General features: G+C 41.5%; 2 protein-coding genes across 4 annotated transcripts in view; both read left to right on the top strand.

Moving 5' to 3' along the window:
• The window catches only part of susd6 (sushi domain containing 6), a 31,472-nt gene extending 24,238 nt beyond the window's left edge, over positions 1-7,234 (top strand). Inside the window, exons 3-7 of the mRNA XM_085383407.1 lie at positions 1,984-2,181; positions 2,690-2,884; positions 3,014-3,152; positions 3,894-4,366; positions 4,833-7,234. Of these exons, the coding sequence (XP_085239533.1) occupies positions 1,984-2,181; positions 2,690-2,884; positions 3,014-3,152; positions 3,894-4,366; positions 4,833-4,858 (1,031 nt within the window). The 3' untranslated portion in view covers positions 4,859-7,234. The remainder of the gene's footprint in view (positions 1-1,983; positions 2,182-2,689; positions 2,885-3,013; positions 3,153-3,893; positions 4,367-4,832) is intronic.
• A 2,770-nt stretch (positions 7,235-10,004) lies between these two features.
• On the top strand, positions 10,005-16,837 carry srsf5b (serine and arginine rich splicing factor 5b). 3 transcript variants are annotated; one of them, XM_085381879.1, is made up of 9 exons: positions 10,077-10,162; positions 10,241-10,305; positions 10,379-10,525; positions 12,161-12,231; positions 12,316-12,429; positions 12,785-12,857; positions 14,179-14,252; positions 14,343-14,450; positions 15,460-16,837. In XM_085381879.1, the coding sequence occupies exons 3-9, from the start codon at positions 10,400-10,402 to the stop codon at positions 15,773-15,775; spliced, it is 882 nt and encodes a 293-aa protein (XP_085238005.1). In that variant the 5' UTR covers positions 10,077-10,162; positions 10,241-10,305; positions 10,379-10,399; the 3' UTR covers positions 15,776-16,837. The 3 variants fall into 3 exon arrangements, with proteins under 3 accessions (XP_085238003.1, XP_085238005.1, XP_085238004.1); XM_085381877.1 differs by lacking the exon at positions 10,241-10,305 and having other exon boundaries at positions 10,005-10,162; XM_085381878.1 differs by having other exon boundaries at positions 10,077-10,305.
• The last annotated feature ends 203 nt before the right edge of the window (positions 16,838-17,040 follow it).

The raw sequence follows: 17,040 nt of genomic DNA, 5'->3' as shown, positions 1-17,040 counted from the left end.
TCAACCTCATTATCTTCAATTTTATATCTAAAACTGTACTTATAATTTTAGAATATACATACAATAATGTTATGGTAACTGCATGTTTTGTTCTGCTCAAAACACCCAAACACACACACCCACGAGCTCAGGGTGTGCCTTGTTTCTGGGTGTTGACTTTGTGTGTGTGTGTGTGTGTGTGTGTGTGTGTGTGTGTGTGTGTGTGTGTGTGTGCGCGTGCGCATGTTTGTTGTGTATGAGTAGGCACTCGCACATTTAGAGTGTTTGCATTTAATCTTGTGCTGCCAGCTTAGAGCGGCATTTCTCTACGGAGATTACAGGATGTTCGAGGCACTGCTGTGGAAATAGTCTCTCTTTCAATCTCTATACACACACACACACACAAGAGGCAAGACAAAGTGCCTGTTTGTGGTGTTGGTGTGTTTGTTTATGTCAAGCAAGTGATAAAGCACTGCATTAGACCTTGGCTAATATGATTTTATAAGTACTCAGACCAGGGATTAAATAATGAGCCATATGGTCATTAGCGCTGATGGCATTATTAATGTTTTTGTGTTGAGTGTTTAATTTTACTTGTTAGTAAAAAAAAGCCACAACACAGTGTATAATTCAAATCAATAAATCAGACAAATATGATGTACGGATTAAAAGACAAAAAAAAATCCTTCACTTATTATGACAAAATTAATTTATACATTATTGCCCAAAGGGGTTTAAGTGTTTATTGGAAAAATACCCGACCTCCCTCCAAATGGGTCACATGGGTGGTAATAAAAATGTATGTGTATGATCCGCATATCTTTTTTCAGTCATACCGAAAGCAAAGTCAGTCTCCTGCTGTCTCAATTTACACAGGTGTTGCAATGTTGATGTCAGATCGGCTGGATTTACAGGCTCTGCTCTCGCCAGTACCAGCTCTTGTTGCCTGCATGTATTAACATGGCAGTGGGAGTGCAGCACAAATTCACTCTAACACGCACAAGACGCAAAGAGCAGTTGCCGTGTCATTGCAGTATGTATGTGTGATATATGGAGCACAGGAAGGTGGATCAAAGCTCGATTAACTTTAGGTCTTCTGACTCATCTTGTGTTTATTGGCTGGCTTAGAGCTTCAAGTCTGTCATTAGCACGGAGCAAATGAGCCTCGCTAAAGACTCTGTCTCTCTGCCAGACAGATAGAACCAATGTTAGCGTGGGCTGAAAACGGTTTAATGAACAGCAAATAATCAAGAGAAATTAGATCTGTATGAAGCTCCTTGTGACATTTTAATCCACTGTAGGCTCTTGAGGTATTCTCTAAGATGCACAGCACGGCTGTCTCCACCTAACTTGTCATGTTGATACAGTGCTTCTCTCTTGCTGTTGTAAAAGCAGCCTAGTTTCAAGTAACAATACCACAGAGCTTTAATTATAAGCTCAACCTGTCAATTTGACAGAGGCTCCCTCTGAAAAGTTGTTTGACCCTGTGGCAGTCGCCTGCAGGGGAGACCAAGATGCAGTTTATGTCAGAGTAATGAAAGGACAGCACTATATTCCAGCAGCATTAATCTACCACTAAAATTTTAGTCAACGGAAAATGGGTCCCTGTTAAACTTTGATGGAGTCGGACAGAACACAAACTGTTTAATTCATAAATTTGGCACAATAATGGTAAATTATTCTTCAGATAACCCAGCAACTTCTCAGTCAAACACTTCCTGTTTCCTTGTAAGCCCTATAAATTGGAAAATTCTACATGAATTGATCCTTAAGATGTACATCATTTCCAGAAGGAGTTTCAGCTTCATTTAGTTACATAATTTATAATCGCTTTATATGGATCAAGATCCCAAATTGGATGCTGGCCTGCAGCTGGCAGTTCCCTAAGTAAGTGAGGGGAAGAGTTCTCAGATCCTGTTTACGTCTTGCTCAGAAGAGGTTCTCCACTGACAACTTAAGCAGCCCACTAATAATTATTTCTTTGACTTGTTTTTGTATCTTCAGGTTGTCAGCACCCACCTGGTGTGCAGCACGGATACCTGCTGAACCAGACTGAATCCAACCGGGGCTCTTTCCCACCTGGCACTGTGTTAGTGTATGGCTGCGAGTCTGGATACATTGCCGAGTCTGGATCCAGATCCATCGTGTGTACCACTTCTGGAACCTGGTCCCAACAACTGCTACGCTGCATCAAAAACAATGGTAAATAAGCTTCAAACATGCAAATATACCTGTGATAAAGCAGACAAGCAATGCAATTTAGTGTTTTTAATGCGACTTCAAGTAGCGTACTGTCAATTTTGTGGTCAAAATCCACATTTTTAGCTGATTTTGCACATAAGAAAGGCACTTTTCTTTATGCTGATAAAACGCGCAAATTATTTTTTAATATTGCGTATGCACTTATGTAGGCAGGGCTGGGAGGATGTGTATGGATATTTGTATTGCTGTCATACATATTTGTATTTTATAGTTTATTTACTCTTAATGTCTTCCCTATAAGGCGACTTTTATTACTTCTAACATTGATCACGTGCTCATAAGAGACATGGCTGTACCAGATCTGAAGTGTCAGACCTCTTTAGAAAATTTAGCTTAATTCTGAGAACTCAAGCCAAAGGAATTAAATAAGTACACATGTAGTAAATAACAGTGAACACATTTTCAACAACAAACATAAAATCTCTATTGCCTGTCTCTCTCTCTCCAGTATGTTCACTCCCTACCCAACCAGAAAACGGGGGCTACCGTTGTCATCCGACTCACTGCAGCCCTCTGATTGAAGGCACCGTCATCGAGTACTTCTGCGCCGAGGGTTACGCTCTGAAGGGAGAGTACAAGTTCCTCACCTGTCGGAATGGCGAGTGGGACCGTCCCATGCAGATTAGCTGCCGACTCACAGAAGGTCTGCCATCTCAGCTAATCTCTGTTAGCTGTTATAGCTCTCTTCATGAGCATGCATAACCAGTTGCAGATATGTTAAAATCAGCAGATCACATTCTCACTTCCTCTACGTCTTGTTTTGTCCTCTCAGAGAAGGAACCGAGTTCTCCACTGGGTACACCTGCTCTGTCTATTGTGATAATCACAGCCGGCTCTGTGGCATTCGTCCTGCTTTTAGTGGTGCTGTTTGTTCTTGTACAACCAAAGCTCAAGTCTATTCATCACAACAGGTAAGACACATAAACTTTGCTGCAGTCTCACACCAGCAAATACTTCACGATAAAAAATTAGTTGGATATGTTGCTGATAACAAAAACGCCGCTTCTACGCAGTCGTGTAGTTTCTCAATCGACTGAAGGCATTTTTAGTTGTGGTTTCATAAATTTCAGGACCTTATGTAACATTTTAGAGGGTATTTTCTAAGACAATTGAATAAATTGTGTTCATATCCTTGTTGCAAAACATAGTTGCTCATCTCTTCTTAATGGACTCCATTGTAAAGCTGGTTTCAGGGAAGTTGCTCCTCCGAAAACATCAATAAAATTGGCCAGTAAAGTGTGATTACTTGAAATGACATCAGGCTTTAGATTTAGTCACATTTTACAGCCCGGTAAAGACTTTTCAGCCTCTGTGTGGCTCTGTTTGTGTTTTGTTTGTTGAAAATATATATATCATATCAGTCTTACATGGAAACTTTCGGAAGCTTAACCTTTGTGCCATAAATGAACACAATCTTTCTGTGACACACCCATCATTCAGACGTTTTGGTTGGCTCGAATCATAAAAGGTTTATGTTTGACTAGTTGCGCAGGTTAGCATTTCTTGAATTCCTTAGTAATGAAACATAACCTATGTTATGAGTTACTGCCATCTGCGTAACTAACCAGCTGTGGTTTCAGCTTGAACATGGACTTGGTTTGGTGATTCACCTGGTTCACACTTTTCATTCTTTCTTCATGTCTGTTTATCAGGAGGGAGCAGGGTGTGTCGGGCCAAGCCAGCTCCATCATGGTGGAGGGTGTACAGGTGACCCTGCCCTCCTATGAAGAGGCAGTATATGGAAGCAGTGGACCATGTGGCCCTTCCGGTTCTCTTCCTCCTCCTTCTTCACCGCCGCCTCCAGTCCCTCCAGAGTCTAGAGTTCCTATTGTGCTCTCTGAGGGGCTTCCTCAGGGAGCCACAGGAGGTCAAAGCTCCAGGAGAACCCGCCACCACAGAGACTTAGACTTCTGTCTCCCATCCACCTCCTCTTCATCCTTCTCCTCCCGCCGTCATGCAGAGACGGTGTTGGTTCACCAGGCTCCCTCTTCCTCCTCTTCATCATCATGGATTACAGAGCACCCTGGGGGTGCATGCGCAGGTCCCCTACCTCTCCGTAGAGACTCTGACAGCAGCGACCAGCACAGCCTGCTTTCTGTCACCTCAACAGATGATTTTTGTGATGGTAAGACAATGCAGTCTGCTCATTTTTCTCTGATTTTTAAGTTGTAGCTGCATTGGTCTAACTGTGTTCATATATATTCCATAGACTGAGTTACAGCTAAGATTCTGAATAAAGACAGAGGAGCACTTTAGATTAAAAACTCAACCACTCTGCATTGGATTAAGTTTGTAAATTTAAATAACTGATTTTTTTTCCCTTTTTTGTTTGTTTTTTTGTTTTTATAGAGGATAGCATTAAAAAGTAGCCAGTGTGACACCTGTGTAATATGTACATGGATTTTATTTTCCATAGAACATGTAAAGTGCATATCAAGGGCAAGAGTAGACAAGATCAAAAATGACAAATGAATAAAACTCAATATAAACTTTGATGTAATGTATTTTAAGTGTGATGGGTTGAGGACTGCACTAAGAATGACCCTAAAGGTATTGGTCATTTGTCATATGACTCTTCTCCTCTCCTGCAGATATTCCCCTGTTGAAGGAAGCATGAAGCCTGCTGGCCTGCTATCAGCATCAGCAGCAGAGCCCCTCTTTCCTTTTCTCACGCTGCTGGCCAGAACTGACTGTGGCTGTCAACCTTCTTCCCTGATCCTGCCCCACTGCAGCCAGCAGAGAAAAGACTAGAACTGTGCCCTTTCCCTATCACAGCCTCTTCTGCCATTGCTAGACATGCAGAGCAAAGCTGACAACCAATACCCATATTGCACTGTAAGGCAATTACGGAGCACCACAGGACCCACCTGCTGGATCAGACTAAAGATGAGCCAGACAAGCAGAGTGGTGCCAGTTTAAGTTAAATCCTGTAGATCCTGTGTATATGAGTAAAAAACATACCTGAGTCAAGGTTGTGTACTATAGGCTATGTATTACCATACACTTGCCTCTACCCAGATGTATTTCTCTATATTAACATTGCTAAAAGAGGCTTCTTCAGAGAAGGCTACAACAATCGAGACACGCCAGCTGCATCTGACACAACTGTGGATACAAAAAAAAAAGAACAAGAAGAAAAGGAAAAAAAAGTGTGATTTTCGCTCCTGATGCTGTCGGCACTCAGTCTTCCCGCCATACTTGAAAAGTTGTGAGTGATGCCTGAGTTCCTTGTGAATGCTGCATGTGGTTTTCAGTTGTTTGCTGTCACGGCACGGCGGCCTATTCTGAATGAAGCATGAAGCCTCCTCTCTGACTGTCTGCTTATCTGTGCATCCAGTTGGCGTCTAACGTGTGGATAAGTAGGAGTGACAACCACTTCACCAAATCACAACTATAAAAAGATCTGTTTCTTCTTTTTTTTTTTTGTTCTTTTGCTCGCTGCACCCGGCATCTGGAAGCTGCTCCTTCTCTCAAATGAGTGGGATTAATTGGTGTTTTGGATCCACAACTTCGCTACACATCTTAGCTGTACAGGGAAAGAAAAACAAAATGCAACATTTTATCTGAGCTTAAGAGTGAGCTGTTATTGTTGTTGTTGTTGTTAAACAAGGTGATTGGGCACATGAGCCAAATTTAATTTCTTCCCATCGTATTTATTGCGTGGCGTGTGGCTCGGTTTGCTTTAAGTTGCTTGATTTTGAGTGCGTGTCTGTGCGTGTATGTTTATGTGCCAGCGAGGCCACAGAGAACATGTCCTCTTATTGGTTAGGCCTTGATACAGCCATTTCCTGATTTGCCTCCCTTCTGATCCGAGGCTGGCTTCACAATGTCCCTGTCAGTCACCATAGGAAAACATCCCTCCCAGCATTGAATAAGTCACATGAACAAACCAGCTTCACTTCGGGCGTCGAGTCCACAACACAATGTGTGTATTATTCATTCGCTCTCAAGCTAGAATAGTTATTATGTTCTGCTGAATGGCTGTAAAACACAGGCCTCCTCAGAGGAACTGGCTCATGCTCATCTTCACACTGAACTAAGGACTCTCCACTTTTGTGCATTATTGACACAAACTGCAACTGGTTGCAGTGAATTAAATAAGAGTTTTGTTATAAATATAAATATATACAGCACCCTGTCACATGTACTCACTCACCCCTCGAATGCCAAGTGCAAGCTTAAGAGAGAATCTTGTTATTCTGTTAGAAGTCATCCTCTGTTTTCGTTGCCACTTGAAAAGCTTAGGGGGTTGAGCTGGTCACCCTGACAACAGCATGACTGGGATGGATCCTCAGAGCTACTTTATAACCTTAACTGCCTGGGAAAAAAATACAATAACACAGCAACCTGTCTGAATTTCTATTCTCAGTTTTATTTTGACATTCGTTTGTCACGTCAATGGCTACATTATTAATGCAAACAGATGTTGCCTTAGACTTGTAAATGTTTTTTCTTTTTTTGATGTATAATCTTAAGCCTCTGCATTGGTTGCGCCACAATACTGCAACATGTTCTGTTTTCCCAATGGCCTTACTCTATTCTTTTCTATTCTATGCATAAAACTGTCTGTATATGTATCAATGAGTTTACTTTTGTTGTGGACACGACTAAATGAATGTCCATCCTTCTCTGTCCTCCCCTAGCTTTTCCAGCTACTGTGATGATGATGATGATGATGATGATGATGGTGATCCTTTAAGCACCTATGTTCTATTTGCCCTTGGCTTTCTCTTTTGTTACAGGGCATTAAAAAAAATTATGGTAAAGGGGAAAAAATTTAATTCATTTGCATTCAGAAGCACTGTTGTACAGTGTTGCTTCCCAGTTAGAAAAACATCTGGATTTTTGTTTGTTTCAATGCTTTCAGCTTTGGTTTTTCCTCTGTACATGGCAGTGGGTGTGAAGATAGTAATTTAATATTTGTATAAAGTTTAATTTAATTTTACAGTGTGTATATAACTTTCTAATTAAAGCTTTCTTTTGAATGTGTAAAGTGACCTGTCTCTTATTCATTGCCACATCGTGCTGGACCTACTCTGTGTTGCCGAATTTATGCACTTCCAGGAAAATATTGATCACATTCTCATGTCAAGACATTTCCAGTGCAATGTGTATCCGCTTGTGTTACTCGGAACATGATTCATTTTCCTTTGGACTGGAAAATGGAAAACCTGATTCTCGTTTTGCACATGGATGGCCAGCTCCAGTCTGAATGAATGCACAAGCAGACTTCCTAGAACCATATTTTTAAGCCTAACAGGGCTGTGCAGTGAATCAGATTTTTATTTAAATACAAGTCTAGCTTCCTGCAATTATTAAAACAAGATAATCAAGATGGAAATTTGGGGTGGGCGATATAAACGATATACAATAGAAATGATATAAATTTGGCCAACGATAGAGATTTTGACTATACCGCTCTATCACGATAGCGTATGTTGATGACGTCATCAAGCGGCGCCTGTTCTGGTCGAAAGCATTGCAGCGGCTACAACCATTATCATCTGCAAATTATGATGGGCGACAGTCACAGCAAAGAGGTGAAGCACTTTTGAAATATGGGGAAAGCCAAAAACTGCGCTTCCTCCACTTTGACATTGATTCATTAATATTGAATTCTCTGGCAGCTGCGCTATTCCAATGTTGTTGCAGTATATTAATGACTAACCTCGTATTGTGGATGAATAATCTCAGCTGTTCTCCTGGCTGAAGTTTGCTCTGTGTATAGCTTCCTGCTATGCGATTGCATTTGTCCCTAACCACCAGAATCCCTCACGTTAACTTTTATCAGTGGAAAGAAGTTGGCGTTCATCCTCCAGCGTCACTGTGCTAATGTTATGCTAACATAGCTGTGTCGCTAGCAATCACGTAGCACAACATTATATACCAGGTAGTCCAACTTCAGTAACCCTGCAACGCCACTGCTGTTTAGTTTTCTGTCTTTATGTTGGAAGTGGTAGCAGAGCTGTATGTTTGAATTGTTTCAGAAATCTCTCAGTCAGAACATGGTATGTCATGTTTAGGTGGAAACTAGCGAGCTAACTTCCTGTTAACTTGTAACTCCGTTAAATTTAATAAATTCTGTTTTCATGGATGCCTGGATGTTAAACTCAATTGTTACACCTGGTAAAGCAGCAACGCTGATGATTTTATTAAAGATTAAAGAATTTAGACCGTTTTAACTCTGTGTTCGTTTGACTTTTGGACCCAGATTACTCCGCAAAGCTCCTCACTACGGCCAGTGTTGCCAACTCCTCAGTAAGGAAAATCGCTATTGGTTGTCCTAAAAGTCGCTAGAAGTCGCTAAATGACGTCATCGCCTAATTTGCATAATTGGTCATGCTAATCTAATTGTAACCTATGTTGTTGGAGAGAGAAATAACATCGTGGAGGAGACATAAAGTGAGTAAAAAACGTCCTAAATGCATTTAGAATTTATTTAGAACTACAAATTAAATTTCTTTTAGCAAATATTGTTTTTTTTAATGCCACAATTCCAACCCTGATCCTTTACCGGGCTTGGACCGGCAAAAGTGACCCGAAATTGGCACTCTGGTGTGTGTGTGTGTGTGTGTGTGTGTGTGTTTATAAGTAGTTTTAAACCTTGTGATCCACAAAACAGCATAAGAGTAAAAGAAGAACTGACTGTGTTACAGCACCCGCTGCTTGTTGAGAGTAAAAGAAAAAAAGTGGTTAAGGGGTCTGAATATAGCGACAAAGTCGCTAAGTTGGCAACACTGACTACGGCAGCCGTGATGCTCTGACAATCCATCAAGCAGTGCAGCTTACCAAAGTTGTACTAAAACATTTTTTAACAGATTTCTGCACGCTCAAATCGGTTCGAGGTCAGTAAGCACAACCAGAATTCATACATAAGGAACACTGGATTTTTGAGAAAATTAAAGGATTTTAAGTGTTCTTTATAGTGTAAATAAAGCACACTTCACGCCTCAAGGCATGAAGCACCTTGAGGCGACTTTTGTTGTGATTTGGCGCTATATAAATAAAATTGAATTGAATTAAATGGTGTGGAAAATACAAAAGAATATATTGCGATATATATCGTTACCGCACGTGCTTCAAATTATACCACGATATGGATTTTAGGCCATATCGCCCAGCCCTAATGGAAATCTTGTTTAGCTTTAAGCATCGTTTTACTTCACTTTTGCCTCTCCATTTAATGTCCAGATTGAATTCACAGGCTATGGCAGAACTGCTTCTTTTAGCTTTTCAGCTGAATTATAATTAAAGCTAAAGGAATCATTCAGTATTAAATAATTCTGATCTATCCATATTGATCATATATATTTTTGCATTACCTAGCAGCTCAGTTTTGGGTGGTATTGCATCTCCTCCAAATCAGTAGAAATAAAATTTAAACGTTTAACTGATAGGAGATGGAAATATGTGTACTCATGGTTAAAGGTTATCGTGGTTTGTTTTGATCTATGTGTGTTGTCTGCTGTATTTGATTGAAACCTGAGAAGCCTATCCTTCTTTAAAGGTGTGGTATTGCTTTCTTATTACCTGTTTGTTTGTTTTTGTTTTGTTTTCTGCTTGATTTCTGTAAAAATTATTGCAACTTGCGCCAACAGCCCAATTAAACCGTAGACATAATGCTCAAAGTGAGAAAATTGGTTTTAAATGTTTTCTATATAGTTGCCGAGTGACACCTAGTGGTCAGACTCCAAAACTACATGAGTCGGATTTGTGACGTCATCTCCGTAGACGTTCTCCCAGCACTTCGGCTTTTTTCGAGTTCTGCAGTGTCAGGCTGCGTCACTGGTCACGCGGGATGTACCCCACTCCCTCCTCCCAAACTCCCGGAGACAGCTGAGGTTCCATTTTGTTTTATTCTGGAGTTGAGGCTCACTGCCGCCAGTCAGTAAAATCAACTGCTGCTGCAGTCCTCTTAAAGGTACGTGTACATCGACTGGAATTTATTATATCTACATTACAGACGGGTGTCATTACTTGATATTATCTGGGTATTTAGTTATCTTTGGACCGACGGTTGACAGGCTATCGTTGCGAAAGCGGGCCACAGGCTGAGGCACATAAGTAGGTCATTTGTATTCCTCTGAAGCTGTGTTAGCTAAATCCTTAAAAACTAACGCAAGTGTTCTGCTTGTAGCTAATTAAACGTGACCAAATCATGAGCGGATGTCGTATTTTCATCGGCCGGCTGAGCCCCTCGGCCAGAGAGAAGGATGTGGAGAGGTTTTTCAAAGGATACGGCCGCATCCGAGATATCGACCTGAAGAGAGGATTCGGCTTTGTGGTGAGTCACCGAGCGAAAGTAGGTCAGGATGGCTGAAAGGTATTTAAATGTACTCTGAGCGCCATGCACGGGTCTGCTGTTAAATTTAGACTCCATACTTTATTTTACAGACCTGACGTGGTGTTTTGAAGCAGGCTGCCGCAGGGAATCCTCATGGTTTCGTTTTTACGGCCTACTTCTTGTTTAGCGACATACCCACCAGTAAATCAGGGCCAAGTCGAGACTCGTTCATATACTTGGAGCGTTTTCTGCATACCAGAGTCATAAAGAAAGCAATTCAAAATATATGTGTTTTTTTTTTTTTTAAATCGGAAATTTCATAATAAAAAATCCTAAATTTAGAGGTGGAACAAAGCTCGACTTTAAGCGGTTTTGTATATATTTCAAGGTGACCATTGAAATAAAGGTATTTTGCATAATGCTTCTAAATACCTACCCAAATAAGGACCTGGGAGCGTTACAAGATGGCTGCCGAGTGTCGAGACTTGGATCTGGAAAGATTTTGTTTTTTCCTGCATCGATAATGTTATGGCATCCCCTAAAGAGGATTTGGCCTTCCCCCAATGAAAAATCACCAACCTTGTAATGACGTTATGATTTTAATAGTTTATTCTACTTATTAAATGGCCTGGGCTAAATGATTTCTCCGAGATTTTGCTCCATATCGACATTGACAGCATCACAGTTGCTGCAGATTTGCTGGGTGATCATGATGAAAACATCCCAAAGGTCCTGTATTGGATTGATGTCTGCTGGATTGAGGAGTACAGTCATGGTCTCATTGTCAGGTTAAAAGAGCTGTTTTAGATGGTTTGAGCTTTTTGACATGCAGCATCATCCTGTTGCAAGCAGCCATCCAAAGATGGGCACACTCTAGTCATGTAAGGATGGACATTTAACGCTAGAACCACCAGGAGGTGTCATTCTTGAAGTAGTGTTATAAATTTTAATCAAATTTTAACTAAGATTTGACAACACGTGCTTGAATGTAAGATGAATTTTCAGGGGTTTTAAGCAGATTTCTAAAATTTTGTCGATTATTTCATTACAAGTTAAAATCCACATTAGAATAAACCGAACATGGCACATATCTATCACAAAATCTACATCTGTCAGTGGGATCTCTTTTTATTGAAATAATAAACACTTTCGTTAAAGAAATCTGCATATATGGAAGGAAAATCCATAGATTTGATTAGACAAAGTAATACCTACTGAAAAATCCTGGCATTAGCCATTACTTCTAAGCTAATAGTTTCCCCTGTTTTCATGTCCTTGAACACAATTTGGTCTCATTTGCTCTGATTTGTGTCCACTTATGCAACATTAATATTTCCCTCTCTAGAAGGACAGAAAAGTCCACATTGCAACACTTGGAAGGGTTGAATTGAATCACTTTACCGCTCAGACCAGAGACCGATTTTGAGTCATACGTGTGATGAATTTTTCCACTTTTCTAAAAGAGTGATGTATCTTTTAAATGTTATTCGTTACCATTCTTTTGGTATTAAAAGCTATTTGATTAGTCATTAAATGTTTCAGTAAAGTATTTAAAAACAGGACACATTATTGGTGATGAAAAGGATAAACATTAAGAACTGTGGATGTAAAAGGTGTTGTGTGCTTGGTCTGCAGGAGTTTGACGACCCCAGAGATGCAGAAGATGCTGTTTACGAGCTTGATGGCAAAGAGCTGTGCAATGAAAGGTAATGAATTTCCTTTAGGAAACGAGTCCCTTTATTCACATTTGTTGCCATAATAAAATATATTTTTAATGCTTGATACATCAGGGTGACCATTGAGCATGCTCGCGTGCGTCTGCGCGGTGGCCGCGGACGCGGTGGCGGCGGCGGAGGGGGGCGTTTCTCTGATCGCTACGGCCGCGGCTCCCAGAACAGCCGGAGGTAACAGCTCCCCTTTTTAAGATGAAATGCAAGTTCCCTTTAATTCCATTCAAAAAAAGAAGAATGGATGCACACAAAACCTCAGCAAGCACGCTCTGTAAACAGCTTCTGTTATTTGGTGAAAGGTCAGTCGTCAGATTATTGTGGCAGTTTAATGGCCTGCAGGCTGGAAATGTTCATAGCCACGATTAACATGCAGCACAAGTCTTGTCTTCGCTGATCTGGAAAGCTCTTTAACATGAGTTAGCCTTGTAATGACAGTTTGCTGATGAGAGCTCTTAGACTCTGGGTAAAGTCTGTATCAGCCCTACGCTGTTATTGCTCAATTGCTTCTTTTATATCTTTCCATTTCCAGTCGTAACCCTCCTCCAATGCGCACCGAGAACCGCCTGATTGTGGAGAACTTGTCCTCTCGAGTCAGCTGGCAGGTTAGTATTGGCTCAAGCGTCTTTTAAAAACCAGAACAAAAGCAAAAAAACAAACATGACAAGCCTTTGAAAGCTGCAACAGAACACAAATGTTATCACCTCCAACAGTCTATCTCCAAAAATACACATTAAAGTTTTAGAATTGCTGCTAAAAACAGACTATGTTACTGAAATCAAAACAGTTCGAACAGTTTTACCTTGTTATACATCAGTCAGCCCAAGTTATTCTTTTTCAGAATAATTGCTCTGATTAATCTGCATATCATGCAGTTCATTAGTGATGCAAAGAGCAGCAGAAGCAGCAACAAAACACTTAATTTGTTCCTGTTTTCACATTTTAACCAATTCTTCACCCCTTTATTTGCCAGTCATATGGAAGAGCTCGCTTATGGTGGAGTTAACCCCTTCTGGGTCCTTCTGTCTGGGTTGAGCCTGTGGTGTCAGCCAGTCTGTCCTACTCCTAGTTGATGCCTGCTGGTCATGTGAGCGCTCGCTCCACACTAGAGGCGCTGGCGGCCCCCTTCGCTCGCTCGCAACGCCTGATGTGTGGTTGAGGGCGAGAGAGAGGAAACAGAGGGTTGGCAGAGAGAAAGCAGAGGAGAGAGCGAGAGTCGATGGTGGTGGCGTATTGATCGATGGTTCGTTAATTTGAGGGGCTTCGATCGATATCCCCCCCTCCCTTCCCCCCTCTGGTGTTCCCGCACGTCGTGAGCGAGAGAGTGTGAATTCCTGCCAGGTGCCCGTGGATATAATCTGCTGTTTTCCCGGTTATGGTGGGCTCGGAGAGCCTGCGGCCCACCCCAAAGGGTTTCGCTCTCAGGTAGTAGTTTCCTCTCTTCCACCCTGTTCACTCTCTTTACTGAGGTGGGGTGCCGAGGCAGGGATGATCCCGGCGCGGAGCCCTGTGTCCTCCTTCCCAAGGAAAATGGGGCTCTGAGTGCCAAATGCTGCCCAGGCTGCGCCTCTGCAGTTCTTGCAGATGGTGTTCATCTCTCTGTAGTTTTAACGAGCGGTGTGTCCAAGGACCTCAAAGCTGCTGCAAGTAATCCGCCAATCACAATTGGCTTAGACCTTAATTAGCAATTATGAAACCTTCTTCTCCCCCCCCCCCTCCCCCTCTTCTATTTTTGTAATTTTCTATATTGTTGAAACACTTGCAAGCTGAACAGACTGTGAGGTTCTTGGACTCATTCTCCTTATCTGCAGTAGTCTGTGTAGTCCTCTCAGAGAATCTAACCATCTCTCTTCAGTCCTGTTTGTGTCTCAGCCTGTGCTTGTGTTCTGAGGCGCTCCGTAATTTGACCAAAGTTTGCATGTGTAGGACCTGAAAGATTTCATGAGGCAAGCTGGAGAGGTGACTTTCGCAGACGCACATCGTCCCAAGCTCAACGAAGGGTGAGACTATTAACCGGTGCCCAGTGTCTGTTTATAATAAAAAAAGGAAAGTGAGTTTTTGACTTAACAGTGTGTCTTATTTGTTTTCAGGGTGGTTGAGTTTGCTTCTCACAGTGACCTGAAAAATGCACTTGACAAACTCTCTGGAAAGGAAATTAATGGCAGAAAAATCAAGCTCATCGAAGCTGCCAAGAAGAGGTGTGTTTGTGGAAAGCCGTTCACTTCAAATTACGCCAGAATTTATGAAAGATGTCTTTTTTTTTGGCTGATGAACTCACTTTTTCCCTGTTTTTCTTTTATTTCTTTTCTTTTTAAAGTAAATGGCCTGTATTTTATATAGCGCCTTACTAGTCCCTAAGGACCCCAAAGCATATCCAGTCATCCACCCATTCACACACACATTCACACACTGGTGATGGCAAGCTACATTGTAGCCACAGCCACCCTGGGGCGCACTGACAGAGGCGAGGCTGCCGGACACTGGCGCCACCGGGCCCTCTGACCACCACCAGTAGGCAACAGGTGAAGTGTCTTGCCCAAGGACACAACGACCGAGACTGTCCAAGCCGGGGCTCGAACCGGCAACCTTCCGATTACAAGGCGAACTCCTAACTCTTGAGCCACGATCGCCCCATAAAGTGTGCTTCAAACTGAATTCACCCAGTTGTAACAAATCAGTGCTGCTTTCAAGGAACTGCATATGCTTTTTATGAAGAAAAACAGCTTATGTTGAAAGTCAAACATGTTTGAGTTTTGATAGTAATTAAGGAGACATTAGGTTAACCATTCAGTGCACCTGAACTAAATGTTAAACCCTCGCTTTCAAATTGTGCCATGTACAGGCTGGTGGAATGTAATACTGTACTAGTTTCTGATTACTGTGTTATGAAGGCAATTCTCAGTAACATCTGTAAAAATGGTTCCCTTGAGACGGATTTAATTAGTTTGGGTTTCACTTTGAGCGCACCGCATAGACTCTTACTATTATTAACTATTATCTGTTATTAACAGATTAGTTTTCTTTTTTCATGAAACTGAAAATGCTCATTTAAATAAAAGCTAATAATCAAATTTTTTATGAATATTGATATGAAGCTGGTGATATATATATATATATATATATATATATATATATATATATATATATATATATATATATATATATATATTTTTTTTTTTATTTATTTTTTTTTTCCCCCTCTTTCAGGTCGAGAAGTCGCTCACGGTCTGAGAGCTCCTCTCGTTCGCGGTCCCGTTCCCGTGGCCGCTCTGCATCACGCTCCCCAAGACGCTCCCGCAGCCCTGCCAAAGCCCACAACCGTTCCCGCTCCCGCAGCGGCTCGCCTGCCGGCGGCGCATCCTCCCCAACCTCCAAATCTAAGGAGCCCGCCAAGCGCTCCTCCAAGATGAGCAAATCAGCGACCCCGCCCTCCCCCGCGCCTGCCCAGAGAGCCTCCGCCTCCCGATCCCGCTCGCGTTCACGCTCCCGCTCTCGTTCTCCTTCTACTGACAGCCAGCGCTAAAGGCTGAGTGTAAGTTATCGGGAGTCAACAGAAGCCACGGCTTGTTTCATCAGTAGAATCAGCTCGGAGGATTTGGCACACTGGAGCTCCTGTAAACTCTCTTTTGAAAGAGTTTTCCCGGAGCAAGGTTTGCTTTTTCCTGTCTGGACATTTCAAGTCACTGTTACTTGATTTTCCCACATTTACAGGTGTTCTCTGAATCCAGAACATTCTCGAACAGAACTTCTGTGGACAGCGATGCTGTTTGTCCTCTTCCTCACTAGTCAAGAAAGCCCGGACGTGTATCTGTTAACACCCTGTGGCTCAATTTCAGGTGCGGACATGCACCACCTTTGTTTCTTCTAGCAAAACGCTGTGTGAGCCAGCATCTGCATCAGTTAAATGAATCTCTCCACTATAATAAACTCTGAACAGGGATTTGAATTTCTGTTCAACTCTAGGATGCTTTTGATACGTCACCACTTAATCCTTTTGTGATACCTTTTGCTGGTCAGTGGCAGAATTTGAGATCATATTTCCTGTGCTTATTGCTCATGTTTTCTGAACCCCACAGCTGCTGCTGTATAACTTCTGATGGTTGCATGTGCTTTTGTTTCATCAGAATATAATACCTTTGTTTTGTTTTGTTTTTTTACCTATTTGTGCTTAATACTCTTAATGTAACTTTGGCAGCTCTCTATCAAGAACAATTGTGTATAATTAAGCACAGCATCAGTTAAACAGCTGTACAGAAAAATTAATTTAATAAATCCCACTTTTTTTTTTCTTTTTTTTTTTGCGGTGGCTTTATTATTTTAAGAGTCAAAAACTCAAGGATCAGTGGTTTTGCTTACAGAATGCAGTTTTCATTAGTGTTGTACTTGTTTTTATTTGGGATTTTGTGTACAGATTGCAGACTTTCGTTTTAAATGTAATTCCAGTGGCCCTTGTTGGTACTATGAGAGTTTGGGTGGGGGGTAGATTTTTGTACATGAGGATTTTATTTTCAGTGAAAATTATAATGGGTGTTTGTATGGTGTAGAAAGACAATAGACTTAACTAATAAAAGAATTTTCATTAAAACTGGATCGTCGTCATTAGTAACTTAAGTTATAAAGCACCAATACATTTACAAGTTTCAGATTGCAGTATGCTATAATAACTCTACAGGACATTTTTCCGTTTGTATAGTCAGCTTTAAGATTTACTTGTCTGAGAATTCACATCATTGATTGATGTTATACAGTAGACTCTTTCAGCTCCTCCCCAGTAGCTGCAGGCTGGTA

This window comes from Rhamphochromis longiceps, linkage group LG15 (genome assembly GCF_057381845.1).
Source record: "Rhamphochromis longiceps isolate RC_006_pf linkage group LG15, R_longiceps_female_GT1.1, whole genome shotgun sequence".
In the NCBI taxonomy this organism is placed as follows: domain Eukaryota; kingdom Metazoa; phylum Chordata; class Actinopteri; order Cichliformes; family Cichlidae; genus Rhamphochromis; species Rhamphochromis longiceps.
The sequence above is the reverse complement of the archived record's forward strand: the minus strand, read 5'-3'. Positions and strand labels throughout refer to the sequence as shown.

Excerpts from the sequence above, each read along its gene's own strand:
- srsf5b (XM_085381877.1), top strand. The coding sequence starts at position 10,400 with ATGAGCGGATGTCGTATTTTCATCGGCCGGCTGAGCCCCTCGGCCAGA. Across the intron at positions 12,430-12,784 it reads GGCTCCCAGAACAGCCGGAG|TCGTAACCCTCCTCCAATGC; the intron begins GTAACAGCTCCC and ends TTCCATTTCCAG. Across the intron at positions 14,253-14,342 it reads CGTCCCAAGCTCAACGAAGG|GGTGGTTGAGTTTGCTTCTC; the intron begins GTGAGACTATTA and ends ATTTGTTTTCAG.